The 27,055-nt window shown below is 38.9% G+C and overlaps 2 protein-coding genes across 27 annotated transcripts in view; one reads left to right on the top strand and one right to left on the bottom strand.

Moving 5' to 3' along the window:
* The window catches only part of HHLA2 (HERV-H LTR-associating 2), a 144,343-nt gene extending 127,339 nt beyond the window's left edge, over nucleotides 1–17,004 (top strand). For 14 of the 26 annotated variants that reach the window (XM_005670246.3, XM_005670242.3, XM_021070444.1 and 11 more), the window contains 4 exons: nucleotides 6,060–6,377; nucleotides 7,585–7,704; nucleotides 10,751–10,806; nucleotides 11,590–17,004. In XM_005670246.3, coding sequence (XP_005670303.1) covers nucleotides 6,060–6,377; nucleotides 7,585–7,704; nucleotides 10,751–10,806; nucleotides 11,590–11,637 — 542 coding nt within the window. In that variant the 3' untranslated portion in view covers nucleotides 11,638–17,004. The remainder of the gene's footprint in view (nucleotides 1–6,059; nucleotides 6,378–7,584; nucleotides 7,705–10,750; nucleotides 10,807–11,589) is intronic. The other 12 variants (XM_021070440.1, XM_021070448.1, XM_021070451.1 and 9 more) reach the window with 3 other exon arrangements.
* The window catches only part of MYH15 (myosin heavy chain 15), a 148,363-nt gene continuing 135,360 nt past the window's right edge, over nucleotides 14,053–27,055 (bottom strand). The window contains exons 39-40 of the mRNA XM_021069826.1: nucleotides 17,896–17,991; nucleotides 14,053–16,965 (exon numbers count right to left, since the gene is read on the bottom strand). Of these exons, the coding sequence (XP_020925485.1) occupies nucleotides 16,753–16,965; nucleotides 17,896–17,991 (309 nt within the window). The 3' untranslated portion in view covers nucleotides 14,053–16,752. The remainder of the gene's footprint in view (nucleotides 16,966–17,895; nucleotides 17,992–27,055) is intronic.

Here is a 27,055-nt window from a genome sequence, read left to right as displayed (position 1 = left end):
TTACATTCCCACCAGCAGTGCACAAGTGTTCTCTTTTCTCCACATCCTCACCAACACTTGTTATTTTTTGTCTTTTTGATAACAGTGATTCTCACAGGTGTGAGGTGGTATCTCATTGTGGCTTTGATTTGCATTTCCATGATGATTAGTGATGCTGAGTATCTTTTCATGTGCCTGTTACCCATCTGTCTGTTTCCTTTGGAAAAATCTGTTTCGGTCCTCTGTCCATTTTTACATCAGGTTGTTTTTTGACATTGAGTTATATGAGTTCTTTAAATGTTTTGAATATTAAACTTTTACCAGGTATATCATTGGTAAATATCTTCTCCCATTCTTTAGGTTACCTTTTAGGGTTTTTTAATGGGTTCCTTCCCTGTGCAAAAGTTTTTAAATATGATTAGGTCTCATTTATTTATTTTTGTTTTGTTGTCCTTGCCTAAAAAGACACATCAAAAAAAAATATGGTTAAGACTTATGCTGAAGAGCTTACTACCTATGTTTTCTTCCAGGAATTTTATGGTTTCATGTCTTACAGTTAAGTCTAATCTGTTTTGAATTTATTTTTGTATATGGTATGAAAAAAATTCCTGTTTTATTCTTACATGTTGCTGTCTAGCTTTCTCAATACTAATTATTTTAAAGAGACTGTCTTTTCTCCATTGTATATTCTTGTTTCCTTTGTCACAGATTAATTGGCCATATGTACATACGTTTATTTCTAGGTGCTGTATTCTGTTCTGTTGATCTGTCTGATTTGTAACAATACCATACGTTTTGGTTAATATAGCTTTGCAGTATAGTTAGAAGGAAACACAGTAACTCCAGCTTTGGTTTTTCTTAAGATTGTTTTGGCTATTTGGATCATTTGTGTTTCCAAAGAAATTTCATAATTATTTGTCCTAGTTCTGTGCAAAATGCTATGTGTATTTTGATAGGGATTGCTTTGAGTAGTATGGGCATTTAACAATGTTAATTTTTACCATCCATGAACATAGAATATCTTTCCATTTATTTGTATTATTTTCAGTTTCTTTCTTCAGTGTCTTATAGTTTTCAGATTATAGATCTTTCATCTTCTTGTTAGGTTTATTCCTACATATTTTACTTTTTTATTTGATCATAGATGGAGTTGTATTCTTAATTTCTCTACCTGATAGTTTTTTCTTAATGTACGGAAACACAACCAATTTTTGTATATTAACTTTGTATCCTGCAAATTTACTGAATTCATTTATTAGTTCTAATAGTTTTTGGTGATATTTTACAGTTTCCTATATATTGTATCATGTCATCTGCAAATAGTGACAGTTTGACATCCCTTCTGATTTGGGTTGCCTTTTATTTTTCTTGTCTGATTGCTATAACTAGGACTTCCAATCCTACGTTAAGTAGAACTGGCAAAAGTGAGCATCTTGTCTTGTTCCTGATCTCAGAGGAAAAGCTTTCAGCTTTTCACCCTTGAGTATGATATTACTTGTGGGTTTGTCATATAGGGCCCTTTTTATGTTAATGTATGTTCTCTCCAAACAAACGTTGTTGAGAGTTTTTATCATAAATTGATATTGAATCAATTTTCTGCATCTTTTAAGATGATGTGATTTTTAGCCTTTGCTTTATTAAGGTGGTATATCAGATTGATTGGGGGATAATTCACACTTGATAACATACAATCCTTTTATGTGTTGTTGAATTAATTCAGTTTATAATATTTTGTTGAGTATTTTTGAATCTGTGTTCATTGGGGATATTGGCCAGTAATTTTCTTTGCTTAAAGTGTCTTTATTTGGTTTGGTATCAAGGTAATATTGGCCTTATAGAATGTATTTGGATGTGTTCTTTTCAATTTTTTGAAATAGTTTGAGAAGGATACGTATTAACTATTCTTTAAATATTTGGTGGAATTCTCCTGTGAAGCCATCTGGTACTGGATTTTTGTTTATTGGGTTTGTTTTTTGTTTGTTTGTTTGTTTTTTACTGATTCAATTTCATTACTGGAAATCAGTCTATCCAGATTTTCTTTTTCTTTCTGAAATAGTCCTGGAAGATTTTAAGTTTCTAGGCATTTATACACTTATTCCAGGTTGTCCAATTTGTTGGTGTGTAACTGTTAAGAGCATTCTCTTACGGTTGTATTTCTGTGAAATTGCTTGTAACTTCTCTTTCATTTCTAATTTTATTTAAGACCTATTTTTCTTGATGAATCTGGCTAAAGATTTTTCAGTTTTGTTTATCTTTTCAAAGAAACAGCTCTTAACTTTATTGATTTTTCTTTCTTTTTCTTTTTTTTTGGTCTGTATTTCCTTTATTTCCATTCTTATCTTTATTATTTCCTCCTACTAGCTTTGGGCTTTATTTATTCTTCTTTTTCTGTATCCTATGGGTGGAAAGTCATGTGATTTGAAATTTTTCTTGTTTCTTGAGGTAGGCCTGTATCATGATGAACTTCCTTCTTAGAATTGTTTATGCTGTGCACCATAAATTTTGGAACATTGTGTTTCTATTTTCATTCATCTTAAGTTTTTTTTTAATTTCCTCTGATTTCTTCACAGAAACTTTGGATTTTTAGTAGCATATTGCTTAGCCTCCACATGTTTTTATTATTTTCAGTTTTCTTCCTGTAATTGATTTCTAGGCTCATACCATTGTGGTCAGAAAAGATGCTTGATATGATTTAAGTCTTAAATTAGTTGACACTTCTTTTTTAGCCTAGCACGTGATCTATCCCGGAATGTTCCACGTGTACTTGAAAACAATGTACATTCTGATTTTGTTTTTGTATAGCATGCTCTCCAGTTATCTATTAAGTCCATAGGTCTAATGTATCATTCAAGACCATTTGCTTATCTAGGAAGGTCTTTATTTCTTCTACAGTCCTAAATGATAATCTTACTAGGTAGAGTATCCTAGATTGTAGGTTTTTTCCTTTCCACATTTAAAATATATCATACCACTCTTTTCTAGATTTCAGTTTCTGCTGAAAAAAATTGGCTGATGGTCTTATAAGGGCTCTCTTGTATATAACTTTGTTTTATTCTTGCTGCCTTAAAAATTTATTTAATTTAACTTTAGCCATCTTACCTATGGATCTCTTTGGGTTCATCTTGTCTGAGAATCTGAGATTAATAGACCTTAGTATCTGTTTCCTTCTTCAGATTAGGGAATTTTTCAGCCATTATCTTATCAAATATGTTTTCTTCCCCATTTTCTCTCTGTTCTCTTTGTGGAATCCTTATAATGTGAATGTTAGTATGCTTGATGTTGTCATGAAAGTCCTCTTAAACTATACTCATTTTTATAATATATTTTTTGTTGTTGTTCCGATTGGTTGATTTCCACTATTACGTCTTCCAGATAACTTACGCATTCTTATGTATTACCTAATCTACTGTTGATTTCCTCTAGAGTAATTTTCATTTAAGTTACTGTATTCTTCAGGTCTTAATGGTCTTTTTTATATTTTCTAGTTTTTTGGTTGAAGTTCTCACTGTGTTCCTCTATTCTTTTCTTGAGTTGGATGTGCATTTTTATGACCATCACTTTGACCCCTTTATCAAGTAAATTACTTATCTCCATTTTGTTATGGTTGTTCTTTCACTTGGAACATATTACTCTTCTTCTCAATTTGTTTAGCTCTCTGTGTTTATTAAATTATGCAAAACAGTTACCTATCCCAGTCTTGAAGGTGTGTCCTTGTGTGAGAGTGTCCCAATGCAGTTTCTGTGTGACTAGTGGCTTTGGTGGAAGAACTTAGGTGAAGCAAGCATAGGGAGGGACCTTATATGGGGGATAGCAGGACCATTGCCTTGTCAGGGGTTGACTGGAGCTGGGGTGTGGGTTGGATGAGCAAAAGTCAGAGCCTGACATGGCCTTGGGCTTCTCCCAGGGTGTTCCTGGGGCTGGTGCCTTGGCAGGGGTGGGGTGTAGAGCCAAACCCAGCATAGGCCAGGGCTTTTTCTGGGGCTTGTTGGGGGGATTGCATTGGTAGGCCCAGGCTGGTGCTAGGGGGGAACTAGAGCTGGAGCCTGGGGCATAAGCCAGGGCTTTTCCTGGGACATGTGAAAGCTACTGCCTTGGTAGGCATAGGGTTGGAGCCAGAGCCTAGTACAGGCTGGAAGGCATGCTGGGGTGATCTTGGAAGGCTGGCTAGAGAATCAGGCATTTTTCAATCTGCTTCCTCTGCACTGGAACTGGGAGTGAGCAAATTTGTATACATTCCCTTTAAGAGTGGAGTCTTGGTTTCCTACAGATTTCTGATTCTCCTAATTCTAAGCCCTATTGTTTTTCAAAACTAGTTTAGGGGGCTTGTCTTCTTGGTACCAGACCACAGGGCTGGGGTGCTCAAAGCCCTTGCTCCTTAGGGAAAATTTCTGAGTTTGTGCTATCCACCTTCTCTCCTGGGTCTCCCTCATGGGTTTGGACCCTGACTAGATCACTTCTCTTACCCTCCTCTCCACTTTGGCGTGTTTTTTTTTTCTTTATATCCTTAGTTATAGATGAGCCGTTCTGGTGGCTTTGAGGTTATTCTCAGAGTTATTCTATATGTAGTTGTAGGTCTGTACGTAGGTGTGTTTGTGGGAGGAGGTGAGCTTGGGGGGGGGGGGCTTCCTACTCTGCCATCTTGGTCCTGCCTCCACCCCTGAGTTTAAAGTTCTCAAAATGCTCACCAGGAAGACACTAAAATTATGAGTGATTCACCACCTTTACATGATTTCAGTGGCATGGGCAGCCAGTGTTCATTTTTCATCAGCCAGGTAGCAGTGGCAACATGGGAAGGGTTTGAAAATGTTCTCATCAAATTGTGAATATTTTCTATGGAAAATCATATTTTCTTGTGTTTATTCAGAATTGAGTATCCTGAAGTTCCAATAGTTTCTTAGGGTCTATGCTATTTTGTCTTGTTGAGGATCTCCTATGTGCCAACCTTTGTTACTTCTGGACCATGAATTTAAGAATGTAGACTCTTAGTCACTTCTGGATGCACAGCATCTAGTACAAATATGCAAAAATAAAACTAAACCAGCAAGGTAGCATACAAAAGGAGTGATTGGTTCTGTTCACTGTGGTTGGGTATGAATCAGGTTGTTACAGAACATGTGCCTAAGAAAGTTGAGTAAGGGCAGAATTTTAAAAGAGTAGTAGGAAATTGCAGTAGAACATAGGCATTCCAGGTAAAAACCATACAATATGCAAAAGCATAGAGGAGTAAATGTTGCCTGGATTTGTGGAAGTATAAGTGATTAGGGGTGAAACTAAAGTGTCAAGAGCTAAGCCTGGAGAGGAAGGCAAACACCAGATAAAATACCTTCATCCTGCAAAGGAGCTTAAGCAGACCCTGGAGGTAGTATGGAGGTAAATAAGGATATGAAGCATCAGAGAGAATGGGAGTTGGATTTCAGATGGCTTTCTTTGGCATCACTCAATCGCAGCTGGACTACAAAGTAGGTGAGTCTGGAGCCAGGGAGAATAATTCAAGGCATTCTATAGAGGTCAGCTGACAGAACCATGAACAGGAAGGACAAGATGGAGCTAGTTTTGGAGAGGCAAGCTGAGAATACCCAGTAGAGTCCCTGGTTTAAGAGCTCAGTCCAGTGGGTATTACTTGCACACAGGTGGAAATATACTCCTTCTGTGCAGAAGAGACTTTGTCCAGAAAGAAAGATTAAGCAGTGATTGAGCGCATGAAAGCAGCAGAGAGTACTAGGGAGTGGATAGTGACAAGAAGGCATCCCTGGGGAACACCGGCATTCAAGAGGTCAACAGAAGAACACTGAGTTCAAAAGGCTGGTAACTGGTAGCAACATTTTTGAGTGATCACTGTCAGGGTGTAGGAGTTAAAAATCACGTGTGTCACTCCCCTTGCTGGCCCAGGCTGAGGCCTCCTTGAAGCCTAAACTTAACCTTGGTGGGGCTTTAAAATACTGGTACTAAAGCTCTAAGAAACCCCACAGCACAAATATCTCATTGTTTCCAAAAGGTATCTTCAAAGATTTCTAAGTGTAATTTGGATAATTCATTTGAAAATTTTGTTCTCATTGATGTTTACTTTTCTGTCCTGTTAGATGGCTTTCGTAAAATGCAAAGTGAAAATGTTTTACTCTCATGTGAACCTGAAAACAGTTTTTTCCTTCCAACACAAGACTTTGTAGTCACTTGGTCCAAAGTGGGAAGTGAGACATCTTCTGTCCTGGCTTACTTTCTGAACTCCTCACAAAAAACAGTTGTCAACGAACCCCGACTTTCATGGAACAAAGAACTGATAAACCGGCATAACTTCTCTTTGACTTTGAAGGATCTTAGTCTTTCAGACAGTGGGGAATATTTGTGCAATATTTCTTCCAGCAACTATACTTTACTGACCATCCAAACACTGCATGTAGGTAAGTTCCAAGTAGGGTTGGATAGTGGGTTTGGGGTTTAGCTATAGAGATTGTCAACATCAAACAGAAAAATTAGAGTGGCATTTTGAGAATATCTTTGAATAAAATTTCTGAACATACTATCTACAGGGATACTTCTGGTCAAGATAGTAGGCAACCTCCTTCCTTAAACCACATAAAAGTCCCACATTGGAGAAGGAAAAAATTACTCCCAGAAGATTTCCTTTTTAGGGTTGTAGGGCTTCAGAAATGAAGAGGGAGCCTACATGTTTTGTGATTCTGTGGGCTGAGCATCTTCAACTTCTGCTTCCCACTGTGCCTAATATGTGCCTCAGAGTCTAGATTTGGGGAGTTTAGGCTATATGGGCACAGTAGAAGGTTAGAATTGGGGCCCTGCTAGATGCTGGGAAAGTGTGCTCTCTGGAAACATCAAAGGATATTTGAAATGCTAAATGTATGCCTGACTCAGCTAATTTTTAACTTCTATTGATAGCTAACTGCCAAAAACTCATTATTTAAACTATTTCTAGTCCAGTATTCACAGAGTCGTGGAATATGTACTCATAAAGTGGACTTTCTAAGTCAGTTGGTTACCCTTATTCTTGAGCGGTCAACTTGACTTCATGGGAGACGTGGCTCCTACTCAGCTCTTCTCATTTCCTCTGCACTTTTTACCTCTACTCCTCTAGGATCCTGTATTCTTGAAGCCCAGGATACACTGCACCCTTCCTTTATCCCCCAAGAAAACACTAGGGTGAGGGTAGTTTGCCGTCATAATTATTCCTTTGTGAAAAGTGTGTTAATTCTCTTGGTTACAATATAAAACAATAGAAGCTTAAAATGCAGTGAAGACTCATTGCCTCTCAAATTTTCAGACTTTTTCTCTCCTGACTCTCATCCCCACTCTGCCCCAAATTGGGTAACATCACAGCTTTTGCAGGTTTTCCACAGTAGAGACATTGCGACTGGGAGGTATTATTTACACTCATGAAAAACACTCTGGTCAAGACAGGGTTGATGGTCCTTATCTTTCATGGGTCTTTTCATTAGGAAAACCCTTTTCATTGATATGAAATCTGCCTCTCATCCAGAACATGGAGAGTTTTAAAAACAGCAAACATACTCTACCCACCCATCTATATATTTTCCTTTATTTTCTGGTAAATTTTCTTCCAGCTTATAGATTATTATTTGTTTCTTTATTTAGAAGTAGATCAAAGAACAGTTGTCAGGATAATTCTTCCAATTTTGGTGGCAGTTTTGGCAGCAACTTTGGTGCTTTCAGTGGTAACTTCAAAGTTAAGAAGATGCATCTGTTCCTGCCCAGGTAACACCTCACAGAGAACTTGGGTTTGTTCCTGGTGTACAGGTAGAGACATATCAAAGATACCATGCAGTGCCACACCTACAGTGCTGCTCAGCATGTAAACAGATAGGAATTTTCTGAAGAGTTGTTTAACTTTTTCGAAAATTCTTTAAAAGGCTCTCATACTATCTACTTCTAGGAAATTATCCCGAGTTAAATGGTCAAAGACACAGCAAGCTATATCCAAGCACACCCATTACATCACACTGTCATTACTGCCAGTTTTTCTATTTTAATAGATAACAAGGGATTGATTAACTGCATTGAAAGACACATGCTATTTAATTTGTTTCATTTGTTTTTTGCTAAAGAGATAAAATTTAAATCTGGCAGTAAAATAATACACAGGACGGTCTGAATAGCCTTTCAGTGAAATATACCTGGAAAGAAAGAAGACATAATGTTTAAAAAAAAAAAAAAAAAAAGGTTGCCTTTGTAGTTAGGTGCCCCCTCCTCACCACACACCTGCCCAGGTACTTCGCTTATGTCAGGACTTCCTTAAGTCCTTAGGCTGATTTCTTTTTTTTTTAATAATTATTTTTTCCATTATAGCTGGATTACAGTGTTCCATCAATTTTCTACTGTATAGCACAGTGACCCAGTCACACATATATGCACACATTCTTTTTTCTCACATTATCATGCTCCATCACAAGTGACTAGATATAGTTCCCAGTGCTATGCAGCAGGATCTCATTGCTTATCCATTCCAAAGGCAATGGTTTGCATCTATTAACCCAAAATTCCCAGTCCATCCCACTCCCTCCTCATCCCCCTTGGCAATCACCAGTCTGTTCTCCATGAGCTGCTTTGTTTATCTTTGAGCTTTATCCATAGTTGCTACTGCTCAGAACAGTATTGTCCTTTATGGGTCATTTTATTTTAATCCTTGTTAAGTTAAAAAAAAAAACAAAACTTTTTTTCTAAATTTTCTGTGACAAATTTGTGTTAACTTATAGTAGTTTAATTACTTGTAGTAATTTATGATACATTTATACACCACGGTCATAGGATTTCTTAAAAGACTTGGCTTTTATTAACAGAATTAGATCTATGAAAAACTTAGATTTATTTACTTCCATGTTTTCCAGATCGGGAAACTAGAATCTGAAAAGGTAACTCAAGGCTAAGTAGGCATGTGAAACAGACTTATATACACCATCTAAGATGACCCAGCTAACTAGTGGCACAGGTAGCTCTAGGCCCCTAGAATCTCTCTTTTATTTCATAATCTCTCTGATAAAGCTCCAAGTGTCCTGGGAGGTTGAGATAGATCCAGTGTCCCTTCTTCCAAGTGATATTTATCTACTGCCCTTGCTGAAGTTAAGGTTATTTGATCACAACAGACACCATTATTGAAGGTAGGATTTTAAGGGTGAGCAAGGATTTTGCCAATTGTAGCCCTTGTGATTGATTGTACTAATAGGAGCCCTTGTGATTGATTGAACAATTGATTGTACCCCTTAGTTGCTGCCCCCATCCCTTAGCTGCCAGAATTAGAAAAAGCTGGCAGGTCATTGGTAGTCTAGTTTGTCCCTCACAGGCAAACCCTAATACAATGATACTTGTGATTGGATTAGGTTTAAATTAGAGGGAGGGGGAAGTACATATTACTCAAGAATGACAGGTCAGGAGTTCCCGCTGTGGTGCAGTGGGTTAAGAACCTGATTGCAATGGCTAGGGTCACTGCAGAGGTGCGGGTTCCATCCCTGGCCTGGAGCAGGGGTCAAAAGATCTGGCATTGCCACATCTGTGACATAAGTCACAGCTGCAGCTCGGATTCAGTCTCTGGCCTGGGAATTTCCATGTGCTGCAGGTGCAGCCATTTAAAACAAAACAAAAAAACGACAGTTTAGTTTCTACATTGGACATGTGCATAAGTGAGGTTCCGACACAGAACACCTGGCACACCCAAACTGCACAAGGGGGAGCACAGAAGATAGTGCCTTCCCCCAGAGCTTTGCCAGCAAACCTAAACTTTAAGGGACAAGAGAAGGGGCAGTGCACGGAACCTGAAAGGGTAGTCTTGGAAAACCAGCTGCATCGTAAGGAGGGCAACCTTCACTCAAAGGACACAGCCAGACTAAGGTGACCTCACAGGGAAGGAGCTGGAGTAATAAATACCTGACTTTGCCCTTCTCTCCCTCTGATCTACACCCTAACTGGAAACCAAAGGGATGAGACACCTGGCAGGTGCCACCCATCCAGATCAGCTTCCCGTGGCAGAGAGCAGGATGGATTCTGATTCTGGAAGGAGCCATCTGGAGATATTAGCAAAAACAGTGTCAGGGTATCAGTCACTTAAAAAGAATGTTCCATAGTTCTGTAGTTAGGTGGGCTGAAAATATATTTCAAACTGTAACGCTAAAAGCCATAAAACCTCCAGGTCCCTGGTTGTCATTTTGTATGGCTCATATATTTTCTTTGTAAATTCTCTTTCTTTTTTCTCTTTTGGCCATGCCCATGGCATGCTGAAGTTCCTGGGCCAGGAATTGAACCTGAGCCACAGCAGCAACCCAAGCCACAGCAATGACAACACACTATTAAATTCTGTTTTCCATTATTCTGTTTTAAAATGCCCTTAGTATAAATTATCCTGGATTTTTAGCAAGGCCCAGAAAGAAGCTCTTCCTTGAGAAATGACATTATGTCTCCTTTTCCTTATCCATCCCCACCTTGGCTATTTTCCATTGTTTATAAATGGTAGGAATCAGGCCAAACAATCTTGAGCCAGGAATTGCTGATCCAGTTGAACTGCCTTTATCTTTGCTTAGAGCACCTGAATCAGCCATAAGAATTTACTGCTATTTGTTTCTGATGAAGTATTTCTACATTAAATGCATTTTTAATGCTGTTTGTTGGGGGAAAAAGGGATATCAGGAGGGGAGTAACTAAGGTGATTCTAATAACATTAATATACTGAGGTGGGAATAAGGGAGAATTTGGGTGTTTGCAAAGAGTTTTATTTTGTTTTTTAAGTTCTCTTTTTTTTTTTTTTCCCCTCTAGAAGAGCATTCTACTAACCAGAGATCTTGCAATGCTGGAACTGCTGAAGAAACCAGGGTAAGGCATTTCCTTTATCATTTATAGTATAAGAATGCTGCTATAAAAAGGTAATTGAGGTTTTGACTGATTCACACATCATCATGCAGGACTTTTATGGCGGAAAAAAAGGTGAGAGGGATTGCAGGATAATAGAACAGGGGGAAAAATACAATTGAGCTTTTCCCACTGCCTGTAATTAAACAGGCTCTACATGCTTAAATAAGTGGTTGCTCTTGTCATCGCATACTGTTCTTTGTAGAGAAGCTCTCAAATGGTACTATGCACCACTATACTTATTCTCTGATGGAAATGTGGGATTATACAGGAGTGGAAGGAAATGTAGATAAATAAAGGAGAGAAAAGCAGACTACAGTTTCTGCCCAGACTCAGACTGCTGACCTTCCGTACATTTCTAGCCACTTCCAGATTTTGGGAGAACTGATAATTTGCTTATTAATTATAGCTTGATTTTATACTACCTCTTTGCTGTATACCTTTTATTATTTATGAGTTCCATGAATCAGAATATAAATAACAGCAAAGAGTGGGGTAAACTTGTTTTTCTATTTGTTAAAATCACAGGAACATCTAGTGGGGAAAATAAAATTGACTTTAAAGACCCAGACTTCATAAATATTTATAACTATCTCATGGATCTCTGATTACAGATGCAAATAGTAGCTTAAAGCTCCCCTCTCCCCAAAACCAAAACAAAATATCTCCGGCATTAAATATTTAAGATAAAGATGGTTATTCTGATATGAACAACAGTCATTTAGAATCCCTTTTTCTTGGTTCTAGGCTCTTTCAGATCATCCAGCCAGTATAAGAAATGAAGGCAGGAGTTGACAACACAGCACAGATATCCTTAATATCCAGTGACCTCATCTCCCCTTTCTTCCCTTCCATGCCAGCGATGGCTTGCCATGACCTAGCTTGTGATACTGGGAAGAGTATATTCTCTAAAGACCTAAGAATTATTCACTGACCCCCCTACACACATCGAGATTATGATCCTGGATCCCAAGGATTCCAACTCAGCTGCTAAAAGAACCATCTCATTTGTTTACATCCCTGCTGCAGTCAGCCAGGAGGCTACAGCAAGGTTTTCACTAGGAACTCAGAAGAAATATATCATTAAGAGATGATTCAGAAATCTACTCATCAGTGATGGGTGAGAGGTAGGGCCAGAAATCACCTTCGTGAAAAGGTGAAAACCAGGGCCTGGAAAACAAGGCAACTGATTTGCTAAAGTGGTGTACTCTATTTTTATATGAATGGTTAATATCAGTTTAACCAAGATTTAGAATGGTGAGTCTTAGGGACCCCAAGAGTAAGGGTATCAGTATTGCTAAGACCACCTGGGCAAAGAGCCCTCAAAATTGACATCTCTGGGAGTTCCCATTATGGTGCAGTGGAAACAAATCTGACTAGCATCCATAAGGATGCAGGTTCAATCCCTGGCTTCACTCAGTGGGTTAGCAACCTAACATTGTCATGAGCTATGGTGTAAGTTGCAGACGCAGCTTGGATTCCTCATCGCTATGGCTGTGCTGTAGGCCAGCAGTTATAGCTCTGATTTGACTCCTAGCCTGGAAACTTCCATATGCCATGGGTGTGGCCTTAAAAAGCAAAAAAAAAAAAAAAAAAAAAAAAAAGATGTCTCTGGTTTGGGTTACCTTCCAACACCAGGTTTCCATGGCCGAGTGACCCTAGTTATGTAGATAATTTGATTTACTCTTCTGGCTCCATTTTCATACAGTTAATCAGCTTTCTAACAAATTTAGATTTTCATGTAAATTTTTATGCAAAGAGAATTGATAATTCAGCTGACTAGATGATCTGTTCCCCTTAATTTTATCACTGTATAAGAAAAAGTCTAACCAGGATTTTTCTGACTTAGTCAAGTTTTTGACCCTATAATTTATAGAAGACCAACCCTTAATTGTGCATTAATGTCCATCAGCTGGGCTCATTTCACCTTCTACCTTGCACATAGTTTTGTTGAGTTCAGTATTGTTGAGTTCAGTATTGGCTATGATGTTGTGACCAGTGTTTATCACAAACAAGGGACATTTGGTGAGGAGAAAGTGCTCAGAACTGCTCTAGCTTTCTGTAAGAGGGTGACACATTTGAAGACCAAAGCCAACACATCAAGGATGATAGACAAGAAGGAACCTGTGTCCTTTCAGCCCCTGAATTAATCTTCGAGTCAGGAGTTCCCACCTGTCTCAGTGGAAATGAATCTGACTAGCATCTATGAGGACACAGGTTCTATCCCTGGCCTTGCTCAGTGGATTAAGGATCCTGCATTGCCATGAGGTATGGTATAGGTCCCAGATGCAGCTCAGATCTGGCGTGGCTGTGGCGTAGGTCAGCTGCTACACCTCCGATTCAACCCCTAACCTGGGAACCTCCATATGCTTTGGGTGCGGCCCTTAAAAAAAAAAAATCTGAGTCAGATTGGATCAGAGAGGCAGACTGCTAAGGATGGTAGAATAAGTATTTATTACACAGATTCAATGTTATACAACTGTTGGCATTGGTGAAGTCTATGCCAGGCTGACCCCCACTCTGGATCTGGTGATGGGCCTGAAGTCACTGTAGGTCAGGAAAGAGAACTGGACATGGAATTTATAAGAACAAACCAAATCCCTTGCTCTCTCAGAGAACCTCCAAAGTCAGTGCTATGAGTGACCTGTAAGTAGCTGGCCCCCATTGCCATGGGGCCACACATATGCCTAACCAGGACTCTGGGAGGCTGGAGGACTCTGAGAGTAGCTATGGCCTGTCACTGCTAGCTTACCTTTCTAGCCTGGGGTAAATACTTCACAGTGCTTGGAATCATACGTTGACCTTGTGAGCACAAAAAAACAGCTGCTCCTTCGCTTCTGCCTCTCTCTCTGGTGCAAATTTCTCTTGTGACCAACATTAATCCAGAACCACACAGAGAAGGGAATTCTGGGAAGTGTACCTCCAGTTTAGCCAAATTGGTACAATACAGAGACAGCCTACTGAACATCCGGTGTGGGAAGTTGCTTCAGTATTGCACCCGCAAATAGCCTACATGTGTGCCAGGTAGGAGGGTTTTACCTACAGTTAAAAGTGCCTAACTGTGAGTATGGATTGCTAAGCCTGTTAGTGGCTAACTCATGGATATAGAAATGAGTCAAGCAGAGTTCACTAACTTCAGTAGGGTCCTAGTCTCCATGGACTGTAACACAGCTCATGTCTCCCATAAATATTACTCATTAAGAGGCAATATGGACAAAGTATTTTTTAATATCAGAATTTAAAAGATGTTTGCATCTATTTAATCTTTCATGTGAAATGTTTACTTGCATCTGAGGATCAAAAATATCCCCATTAAACTTGGAAGCAATACTATTCCCTTTTATTAGTACATTTTTCTAATCTTTTTTAAATGTTTCAAAAATGAATGGATATATCAAAACAAACAGATGTATAGATACAGAGAACACACTAGTGGTTACAGGTAGAGAGAGGGGAAGAAGATTAAGAGGTACAGACTACTAGGTAAAAAGTAAACAAGACACAAGGATGTAATGAACAGCACAAGGAATATAACCAATCTTTTATAGTAACTTTAAATGGAGTATAATCTACAAATATGGAATCACCACGTTGTAACCCTGAAACTAATATAACACTGTAAATCAACTGTATTTCCATAAAGAACATAAAATGTATATTTCAAATGCAAGTTAAGTTTCTGACTATGAAACAGTACCCTCCTTGTACTTCGCCAGCCTCTCTCCTTCATAAGTGAGGACTGCTCATTCTTCACGAACCTGAAAAACAGAATATCTGTTCTGTGAGGTTCCTGTGACTTTCATCAGTGGAACACATACGCCCAGAACCAGGCCCAGTGCTTTCCAGACAAAAGCAGGCCTTAACCAACTCTCCCTTAGCTTCAAAGGGAGGCAGGGAACTGAGGCAATTATCTGCCTGAAAGAAAGCAGACACCAGTAACTTCCTGCTCATCGCTCAATTTCCTGCCCGCCTGGCTTTGCCAGTGAAGGCAGCGCCCTCTACAGAAGACCCCATGAAGCAGAGATGGTAGGTAGCCTCCTCACCAATTTGCTCCAAGGCCCTGACACAATTCTATCAGAAAACCTTTTCCTTTGGTTTATGACAGTTGGAAGATTTTCAGGCTTTCCTTTTGCGAATGGAAAACAATTAGTCATTGCACTGCCAAGGACGATTTTCCTATTCATCTCTGGCCTCTTAGAAGCAATTTCTGCCTCACTCATTTTATTCTTTGTTGGAAATAACTGTGACAAAGTCGAATGCATTACATCTGTTTCAGAGGCCCTTTGACCTCCTGCAGCTGAGTGCAATTGTAGCATGTGGAAAGCATTTCCCTAAACAAATCCATTACACAGGGTTGCTGGGCAGCTTCTGCACAGAAGACCCCAATCAGATGCCATAACACTTCTCAAATTGACGCCAGAGTTCAAACCATGTAACTGGACCTCTTCACATAGGCCTTATCCCTGAGATAACTTATTTGCTCATCAATAAGAAATTCTAGAGTATGTCAATGATGCATAATTCTCATATTTGGATCCTAATATATTCAATATAACCAATTTTGAGTCTCCGAAAGAGATCTTTTTTGACCTCTGATAAGGTAGTATTTATTACTGGCCATCCTGTCTACTTATCTTGCAAAGTTATTGGTAGTTCATTTATAACAAATAAGGAAGAAGCCCAAGCATGTACTACTTTTTAAAAAATGAAATGATGGTACCTATGCTAAGTGCTCTATAGGCATTCTATAGAGGATATCCAATCTTTAATTCACTTCTCCTAAAGCCAGATCACATTTAAAAACACTGGGAAAAATCTCAGTGAGGAAACTGAGGCCTCCCTAATTGCTGTAGTATGAAATGTACCCTACCCCCAAATTCATATGGTGAAATTCTAACCCTCCCAGTGATGGTATTAGGGGGTGGGGCTTTGGGGAAGTGATTAGGTCATGAGGGTTGAGTCCTCATATCTGGGATTAATGCCCTTATGAAAGAAGACTCAGAGAGCTTCTTCCTCCCTTTATATCATGTGAGCTTACAGTGAGAAGAGGGCTGTCTCTAAGGCAGTAGCCCTCAGCAGACACCAAATCTGCCAACACCATGACCTTGGAATTCCCAGCCTCCAGAACTAAGAAATATTTGTTTGTAAGCCACCCAGTCTCTGGTACTCTGTAATGCAGCCTGAACAGACTAAGACACTGACCCTGCCAAGCCTGCATTTAGTGTTCTCTGTCACTCAGCCCCTTTACCAGGAAAATTAAGGCTGTGGCTCCTGCTATTGGATCAGAACTAAAGTTTCATGGACCACAGAGATGTAAACAGTTCCTTTCTCTGTTTTAGGGTGGAAAGGCAAAAAGCAGGACTCTTGCATGTTCTCCTTCAGGGCATCAATTTTAAACCTCCCTCCCCAGGTCTGCATATCAATACAAAAAGCATATACTTGTCTACCATAGAAAGAATTGTAATTTCAAGCAGATCCTTCTGTGCTTTTTTTCATCATCTTTGCTCCTGGACTCCTGACAATTCTACTCACATGAATCTAGGCCCTGGAGTTCAGAGCCTGCAAATTAACCTAGAATTAAGCATTTGAGAAGTGTTAAGTACATCCCACTCACATTCTTAGCAGCTCACACTTCCTGGACAAATAGAATACAGGAAGATTTTATCAGAACCTGTTTTGTTTTTCTTTTTACAGCCACACCTGCGGCATATGGAAGTTCCCAGCAACATGGGATCTGAGTCACAGTTTACAGCAGTGCCCAATCCAACACACAGAGTGAGGCCAGGAATCAAACCTGCATCCTCATAGAGACCACGTCAGGTCCTTAACCCACTGAGCCACAATGGGAACTCCTACCAGAATCTGTTTTTTTTTTTTAATGTAGTTTTTAAAAAGCCTTTAAAGAAAGCATTAAGAAATTTCTACATGATGACATGAGCCTGAAACAAATGCTTTAAGAATCAGAGCAGAGTTGAATATCTGACATACCTTTCTCCCAAACTCTTTTGCTTTAATCTTGAGTTTGTGAACTTGAGACTCAGCTATCTCTGCCCTTTCCTTAGCTTCATTCAACTCATGTTGTAGCTTCTTATACTTGGAAAGGTATTGATTGGCTTCTGCTTCCTATAAAAATAAAAAATGAAAAATACAGAAGTCCCTAAACCTATACAGTCATATTTTTTTTTCTACTCCGACATGAGAAAGTCAGAGAATGTGTAAAAGGAATTTAAACTTCTGAATATTGAATGGAATATAATATTTTGGTCTGACATATATGAATTCAGACTTCCTAGCAGGCACCAGATCCATTTTATAACTTGTTCTCTGAAAATTAAAAACATGGTTGGCACTTTCCACCAACTGGATGCAGTCCAGCTTTCACAGATTTGGTATATGATTAACCACAGTTGTTTGTTTTTGTAATCAGTTTAATATCTCATTCTGGGTAGAGAGGGTCTTGTCTTTACAATTAGAAGGGTCAACAGGTAATTATGAGACATAGCAGTATTTTAGCCCAAATCATTTAAATAATCAATTCAAAACCCTTCAAGATACATTATTATTAGGCATAAGCCAGTACATATGGCAGTTTCAATTACATTCTATGTAGCTATGACTACTAACCCAGAGTTGGCAAGTACCTTTCAAGTGGTAGTGGTCTGTCCCCAGTCATGTTCATTAGGAGAAAAGACTGACCCCTGCATTTATGCTCATCCAAGGCTTTAGAGTGAGGAAGCCCTCAGAGTGATTACCCAACCCCAAATCTACCATCCCCACATGGTACTGTGCATTATTTGACACTTCTTGTACTGCACATGTTTGGGTATAAAAACAAGGTCAAGGGAGAAAGCTCTGCTCCCTGGAGAGAAACACTGCACAAAATTTAACCATGGGTGATAGTTGTTGCTTGAGAAAAACCAGAGAATGAGCAGATTTTAAGCTGAGCTGGTCCTCTCTGTAAAGCTGCTCACCTAGCTCAGGGCTGCTTATCTCCATTAATCAAAAACAAATGACCAGGAAATCCATGAGGTTACAACTGCCTCAGGTACTTACCGCTGCCTCGATTTGCTGCTTGTAACTTTGTGCTTTTAGCTGCAGGTTATCCATCAGAGTCTGCATCCTGCCCATACTTTTCTTGTCTTCCTCTGCCTGCAATGCATAGGTATGTATGTGAAGGTTATTTGAAGGATCCAGCAGTCTGCACTGGCAGTAGCCTCACATGGAAATGAGAGTAAGGAAACTTTATTAAACACTATATTTAGAGTTATAACTTTAAAAATGGGTTTAACTCTACTCATCCCGAGTTCCAAGGAATTAATATACATAGTTCAGAGCAGTGACAATCATTTCTCCTGATCCACCACAGAACTCCCAGATTTTGCCAAAAAGGACATTAAAGCCACTAGCTTCAATTTGGTCTTTACCCCTCCCATCTCAAGCAAGTCATATCTGCCTGTAGTTTCTCAGTGCTACCTCCACCCCCCACACCAATCAAACCAATTCTTCTCTTGAACTTTTAGCTGATCCACCGTGGCTTTAGAACCAATGGCACTATAGGAAAGATTAAATTTTCTGGAATTCTGGTGCAGGGATCAGTAGAGAGAGTGAGGAAAATTCCATAAGCTATGGGGACCATGTTGTATGTGTTCTCATTGTTTCCACTGCATTCCAGGTTTTGGCTGGAGAAAGTAAATCTAGTGAGATAGTGTTTCTCAGCCATGCTCTGTGAAGGCCTTGGTATTCTGAGGAGAATGGAGGGGAGGGACAGACATGTAAGAAGGCTCTGCATGACACCCCCTTTCCCATACCCTTTTAACTAGAATATCTCTACTTTGGAGTTGTTGAACTTGCCTGAAGAAGAAAGTATCTTAAATGGAGGGTGGTTGAGATAATGATTTAACCAAGACATAACCCTGTGGCTTAATTTTTTGCCTGGATCCATCTTACCTATTCCATTAAAGATCAACTTTTTTTGGTAGCTTTCATGGTTTCTCCACATACTGTCCTCCACAAACCACCTTCACTCCAACCAGGCTCATTTCCTATTTCCCCATAGCTATCCTACTTATTCACTCCTTGGCTAGGTTTTACCAGTATCCCTCAGGTGTCAGCAAAGAGGTAGCAGACAGAAATGCTCAATGTTTCCTTGGAAAGGGATCCATTTACTTATCTTAGTAGCTATGGTATGAGGGGCAGGCTTCTAGTTTAACACACATCAAGGGGCTGAATGCATTACTCTCCAGAGACCAGGTAGGCTACAACAAACAGAAACAGTTTTTACCCAGCTACCACCCCCTCCTCCAAGGGCAGCAGCATCAGACTGAAATTCCTGGGAAAGCCAGTGGATGCCATTTTCATGCTTCCCATCTGCCCCACCCCAGGCCACCAATATCTCTCGAGAAAGGAGCTTGTTCACAGGTCTGGTGCACTGGATTTTGCAGATGATGGCCAGAGGACACATCCCACAATAGCCTATCTGTGGTGGCCAGCAAAGCTTGTGTTCACAGATTCAACAGGATGGTAGCACACAAAGAGTTCTTAACTGGCTATACCCTAAGGGTCAGAACAGAGATAACAGGCAGAAATGCCCATCTCCCAGTCTTCCACTGACAGAGGTATATTTGCACATTTCATAAGCTCCTACCTGAGGATCTGGCTTCCAATCAGTCTGCATGTAGGTACTGGCTGAGATCCTCTCCTTTGGGACACTGACAGGTATTGGACACCCTCAACTACTGGGGGCCACTAAGAACAAAGAAGGCTGCCTGGACAATCACAGATGTTTCAAAGGAAGCCAAGAGCTAAAGTAATGTTGAACAGTAAGGATCAGCTCTTATGAGACTACTAATTCAAGACTGGGAGAGGTAGTTGTATATAATGCATAAAAACCAACACAGAGAGAAGAAGAAGAAGAAACAAAGAAGAAGAAGAAACAAAGGAATACGTTCCAAATAATGGAACAAGATAAAACCCCAGAAAAGGGTAAAGGTAAGTAATTACCCAAAATAATGGTCATGAATATGCTCACCAGACTCAGAGGAGGAGATTAAAATGTAGACCTTTAATGCAAGTCAAAACTACCATGAGGCACCACCTTACACCAGTCAGAATGGACATCATTAATAAGTCCACAATAACAAATGCTAGAGGGGGTGTGGAGAAAAGGGAACCCTCCTGCACTGTTGGTGGGAATGTAAGCTGGTACAGCCACTATGGAGAACAGTATGGATGTACCTTAGAAAACTATCCATAGAACTACCATATGACCCAGCAATCCCACTCTTGGGCATATATCCAGACAAAATTTCCTTAAAAAAGACATGTGCACCCCCGCATGTTCATTGCAGCACTATTCACAATAGCCAGGACATGGAAACAACCCAAATGTCCATTGATAGATGATTGGATTAGGAAAATGTGGTATATATATACATAATGGAATACTACTCAGCCATAAAAAAGAACAAAATAATGCCATTTGCATCAACATGGATGGAACTAGAGACTCTCATCCTAAGTGAAGTAAGTCAGAAAGAGAAAGACAAATACCATATGATATCATTTATATCTGGAATCTAATATATGGCACAAATGAACCTTTCCACAGAAAAGAAAATCAGGCACTTGAAGAATAGACTTGTGGTTACCAAGGGGGTGGGGTGGGAGGGAGTGGGATGGATTGGGTGCTTGGGGTTAATAAATGCAGACCATTGTCTTTGGAATGGATTAGCATTTAGATCCTGCTGTTTAGCACTGGGAAGTATGTCTAGTCACTTATGATGGAGCATGATAATGTGAGAAAAAAGAATGTATACATGTATGTGTAACTATGTCACCATGCTGTACAGTAAAAAAAAAAAATGTATTGGGGAAATAACAATGGATTACAATTAAAAAAAATAAAAAGAATGCAACAAAAGTTGTTATCAATTTGAAATAGAATATTTTATGGAAGCCTCATGGTGACCACAAAGCAAAGTCCTATAGTAGATATACAAAAGATAAATAGAAAGGAATCTAGTATACCTACAGAAAATCATCAAAGCACAAATGAAGATAACAAGTGAAGAAAATAACAAAGGAATTATAAAACAGAAAACAATGAACAGATTGGTAATAAATACATACCTATCAATAATTACTTTAAATGAACTAAATTCTTCATTCAACATAGAGTGGCTGAATGGATAAAAAACAAGACATATCTATTTGCTGCCTGCAATTGACTCATTTCAGATGAAGGGCATGTGCAGACTGAAAGTGAAGGGATGGAAAAAGATATTTCATTCAAAATTAAACCAAATAAAGGTAGGGTAGCTATACTTATATCAGACAAAGTAGACTTTAAGACAAAGGCTAATAAGAGACAAAAAAGCTCAATATTTAATGATAAAGGGTCAATATAACATGATTATGCCACATTTGTAAATATTTATGCACCAATATACGAGCATCTAAATCTATAAAACAAAAATTAATAGACTTAAAGGAAGAAATAAACAGCAATTAATAGTAGGGGATTTCAATACCCCATTTCCATCAACAGATCATATAGACAGAAAAATCAAAAAAGTAACACTGACCTTAAATGACACATTGGATCAGATGGACTTAACAGACATATGCAGAATATTTAATTCAAAAGCAAGAGAATAAACATTATTCTCAAGCATACATGAAACATTCTCCAGGATACATGATATGTTTGTTAAGCCACAAAAAAACACTTAATAAATTTAAGAGGATTGAAATCATACCAAGTATCTTTTCTGACCACAAAGCATGAAACTGGAAATCAATTAAAACAACAACAACAACAACAAAAAACCCTCTTGAGTAGTTCACAAATATATGGATATTATACAACCAATGAATCAAAGAAGATATCAAAAGAGAAATAAAAAAATACATTGAGATGAATCAAAATGAAAACACAACATTTGAAAACTTACAGGGTGCAGCAAAAGCAGTTCTAAGAGGGAAGTTCTTAGTGATAAATACCTACATTTATAAATAATGAAACTTCAAATAACCTAATTTTACAACTCAAGAAACTACAAAAAGAAGAGCAAATGAAGCCCAATGTTAATAGAAGGAAATAACTAAGATTGGGGTGAAAAAATATTAGAGACTAAAAAAGACAATAGAAAAGATCAATGAAACTAAGAACAGATTTTTTGTTCCTGTTTAAGAGCTTTTAAAAAAAAATTTACAAGACTTTACTCACAAAGAAAAAAAGGGAGAGGACTCAAAATCATACATGAAAAAGGGGACATTATAAATGATACCAGGAACAAGTATGTATCAACAAATTGGACAACCTAGAAGAAATGGATAAACTCCTAAAACATACAACCTACCATGACTGAATCATGAAGAAACTGAAAATCTGAACAGACCAATTGCCATTTAGAAGATTAAATCAGTAATCAAAAATCTCTCAACACAGAGTTCCCGTCGTGGCTCAGTGGTTAACGAATCGGACTAGGAACCATGAGGTTGTGGGTTTGATCCCTGGCCTTTCTCAGTGGGTTAAGGATCTGGCATTGCTATGAGCTGTGGTGTAGGTCACAGATGCGGCTCAGATCCCACATTGCTGTGGCTCTGGCGTAGGCCGGCGGCTATAGCTCCCATTCAACGCCTAGCCTGGGAACCTCCATATGCCGCAGGAGCGGCCCAAGAAAATGGAAAAAGACAAACAAACAAACAAAACTCTCTCAACATAAAAAAGTCTAGGACCAGACAGCTTAACTGGTGAATTCTACCAAAACTTAAAAAATACTAAGTCTGGAGTTCCCATTGTGGCTTAGCAGCAATAAACCCAACTAGTATCCATGAGGATGTGGGTTCGATCTCTGGCCCTGGAAACTTCCATGTGCCACAGGTATATCTCTAAAAAGACCAAAAACAAACAAAAAATAACCAAGTCTTTCCAAACTCTACAAAAAAAAAAAAAAAGGAAGAGCAATGAATACTTGCAACTCTTTACAGGGCCAGGGCCAGTATTACCCTGATACTAAAACTGGACGAGGAGAGGAGGATGTCACAAAAAAGAAAACTATAGGCCAGTATCTCTGATAAATATAGATCCTCATAAAATCCTCAAAAAATATTAGCAAACTGAATTCAACAATACATTAAAAGAATCATACATCATGATCAGGTAGGATTTATTCTATGCATGCAAGGATGGTTCAATATCTGCAAATCAATGTGATACACCACATTAACAAAATGAAAGCTAAAAATCATATGATCATCTGAAAATTGTCAGAAGAAACAGCTGATAAAATTTAATACTTATTTATGATAAAACCTCTAAACCAAGAGTATATAAAGGGAACATTCCTCAGCATAATAAAAGTCATATATGGCAAAGCCAAAGCTAATGTAAAACCCAGTAGAAAAAAAGCTGAAAGCTCTAAGATAAGGAATAAGACAGGGATGCCCATTCTCGCTGCTTTTAATCAACGTAGTACTAGAAGTCCCAGCTAGAACAACAAGAAAAAGAGATAAAAAGCACCCACATTGGAAAGGAATATATAAAACTCTTATTTACAGATGACATGATATTGTATATAGAAAACCCCAAACATTTCAATAAAAACTGTTAGAACTGGAGTTCCCGTCATGGTACAGTGGTTAATGAATCTGACTAGGAACCATGAGGTTGCGGGTTTGATCCCTTGCCTTGCTCAGTGGGTTAAGGATTCAGCATTGCCATGAGCTGTGGTGTAGGTTGCAGACGCTGCTTGGATCCCACATTGCTGTGGCTGTGGTGTAGGCCAGCCGCTACAGCTCCGATTCAACCCCTAGCCTGGGAACCTCCATATGCCACGGGAAGCAGCCCTAGAAAAGGCAAAAAGACAAAAAAAAAAAAAATACTGTTAGAACTAATAAATGGATTCAATCAGTTTACAGGATGAAAAGTCATTATAATACAAAAGTGTGTTTCTGTACAAACATTAGAAACTATCAGAAAGAGGAGTTCCCTGGTGGCCTAACAGTTAAGGGTTCAGCATTGGCACTGCTGTGGCATGAGTTTAGTCCCTGGCCTAGGAACTTCCACGTGCTGTGGGTACAGCCAAAAAAACCCCACAAAAAACAAAAATAAAGAGCATATTGTATTTTTTTAAAAATGAACTATCAGAAATTATGAAAACAATCCCATTTATAATTACATTAAAAAGAATAAAATAGTTAGGAATAAAGTTAATCAAGGGTAGTGAGACTTGTACACAGAAAATTATAAGACACTGATGAGATAAATGGAATAAGACACAAATAAATGGAAAGATATTCTGTGCTCATGGATTGAAAGAATTGATGTTAAAATGCCCATACTACCAAAAGTAATTTATAAAATTAGTACAATTATCGTAGTTCCAATGGCATTTTTCACAGAAACAGAATGGAACCACAAAAGACTGAATAGTCAAAGCAATCTTGAGAAAGAAAAACAGAACCAAAAGCATCATGCTTCTTGATTTCAAATATGTTACAAAGGTATGGTAATCAAAACAGTATGATAGTGGAATAAAAACAGACACACAGACCAATTGAACAGAATAGAGAGCACAGAAATAAACTCATATCCAATAAGTGACAAAGGAGCCAAGAATATGCAATGGGAAAAAGACAGTTTCTTCAATAAATGGTGTTTGGAAAACTGGACATCCACATGTAAAAGAATGAAATTTGACCACTATCTTACACCATGCTTGAAAATTAAGTCAACATGGATAACAACTTAAATCTAAGACCTGGAACCCATAGGCTCTTAGAAGACAACATAAAGGGTAAACTCCATGACACTGGTCCTGACAGAGATTTTTTTTTTATTTGATACCAAAAGCAAAGGCAATAGAAGCAAAAATTAATAAATGGGGCTACACCAAACTTTAAAACTTCTATGTAGCAGAGGAAAATCATCAATAAAATGAAAAGGCAACATGGATAATGGGAGAAAATATTTTCACATCATTTGTATAAGTTCTTTGTATATTTTAGAGAAAAGAGAATGGAACCACAAAAGGCCCTGAATAGTCAAAGCAATCTTGAGAAAGAACAGAGCCAAAAGCATCATGCTTCCTGATTTCTTCTCCCCCATGTTCATGGTAGCGTTATTTATAAGAGCCAAAATATGGAAGCAATCTAAGTGTCCATCAACAGATGAAAGGATAAAGAAGATGTACACACATGTGCACACACACACACAACACACAATGGAATATTACTCAACCATAAATAAGAAGGAAATCCTCCCATTAGCAACAACATAGCTGGACCTTGGGGGCATTACAATAGGTGAAACAAGTCAGTCATAGAAAGCCAAATAATATAAGATCTCATCTATATGTGAAATCTAAAAAAAAAAAAAAAAAAAAAAAAAAAAAGCACCGAGGTCACAAAAACAGAGAACTGATTAGTGGTTGCCAGAAGTGAGGGTTTGGGTAGGAGTGGGAGAAATGGGTGATTGTGGTCAAAAGGTACAAAATTCTAGTTATAGGATGAACAAGTGCTGGGAATGTAATGCAGAGCAGGTGATTTTAATTAAAAGTACTGTATCGTGTTATTTGAAAGTTGTGAAGGGAATAAATCTTGAGTTCCCATCACAAGAAAAAAGTTGTAACTGTGCATGGTGATGGGCATTATTAACAAAACTTGTGATAATCACTTTGTGATGGAAACATATCAGATCATTATGTTGTACACCCAAAATTAATACACTGTTATACGTTAAATGTATATACAAGAGTTCCCGTCGTGGCGCAGCGGAAATGAATCCGACTAGGAACCATGAAGTTGAGGGTTTGATCCCTGGCCTTGCTCAGTGGGTCAAGGATCCGGCGTTGCCATGAGCTGTGGTGTAGGTTGCAGACATGGCTCAGATCTGGCATTGCTGTGGCTCTGGCGTAGGCTGGCAAGCAATAGCTCTGATTTGACCCATACCCTGGGAACTTCCATATGTTGTGCAGGTGCGGCCCTAAAAAGATAAATAAATAAATAAATATATAAATATATATATAAACACACACATATATATATTTATTATACATAAGAAGGGAGGGATAGAGGAAGGAAGGAGAGGCTGGTTTAACCAAACTCTGTTGCCTAGAATACTCCTCCCCCACTCCCACCTTACAGTATAACCAGACAGTAGATGAAAATCAACTACCAATTTTAAGCTTTCTAAGGCAGGGACCAATATATAAGGAACAACCTGACTGGGGAAATAGGTCTATTTTATAAAGTTCCTCATTATGTTCATCTGCCTACCCCTCTACCTCTCAGGTTTAAGGAATTTGAAGATTCATAGAATGATATGGTTATAGGGAATTCTAAAACCAACGGAGGTTTAATTGCTAAAAAACAGTTTACTGAGGTGAGTAAATTTATTGTTGGCAAAGGAGGCCACACAGAAAAAAACTGAGAAAGCCTAGAAGTGGCTGCTGATGTTAATGATGTTCCTCCCACATTGGGGCGGCGGGGGGGGGAGCAAAGCCTTTGCTAACTTTAGGTTCACATCTCAGCATCATCTGAGGCATTCAGTAACCATGGACGCCTTAGCTGTACAGGGCCCAGATTTCCCTTCAAAAAAAGAACTTGCCATTCATCTGTGAGGAGTACGGGACCTGAAACATTCCAACTGCTGTGTCTTTGGGATCTGCCAAAGCATTTACGCTGAGATCACACATTCCCAGGCAGCCCCCAGCCCACAGCAGGGCACAGCAGAGCTAACAGAGTCTGGCCTTTTCTGCCCATAATGGGATATATATATATATATATATATATATATATATTTTTTTAATCTGCACTCTCCTCATGTAGAAGTTCCTGGGCCAGGGATCAAACCTGAGCCACAGCAGTGACAATGCTGGATCCTTAACCCACTACGCCACCAAGGAACTCCAACATGGGATGTCTTTACAGCAGACTCTGAGCTGGGGACCTTCCCAGAGCTGCACTGCAACCTGAGCCTCTGTCTACCCCACCCTCCTTCCTTCACCCTTTCTCTTCACGGGTGTCAGACTCCCAGTGTACTCTGCCTCAGCCTGCTTGCTCTCCCCTTTATCTTTCCCAGGTGTTACCTCCAATAAACTTATTGTCCTAACTCCATCCTGGCATGTGATTCCTGGAGAAGCCACCCAAGACCAAACTCTTCTTAACCCTAGAAATGAAAATACTATATCCATATTTAGATTCGTAAGGA

Source organism: Sus scrofa, chromosome 13 (assembly GCF_000003025.6).
Source record: "Sus scrofa isolate TJ Tabasco breed Duroc chromosome 13, Sscrofa11.1, whole genome shotgun sequence".
In the NCBI taxonomy this organism is placed as follows: domain Eukaryota; kingdom Metazoa; phylum Chordata; class Mammalia; order Artiodactyla; family Suidae; genus Sus; species Sus scrofa.
This window is presented reverse-complemented; position numbering and strand designations above follow the sequence as displayed.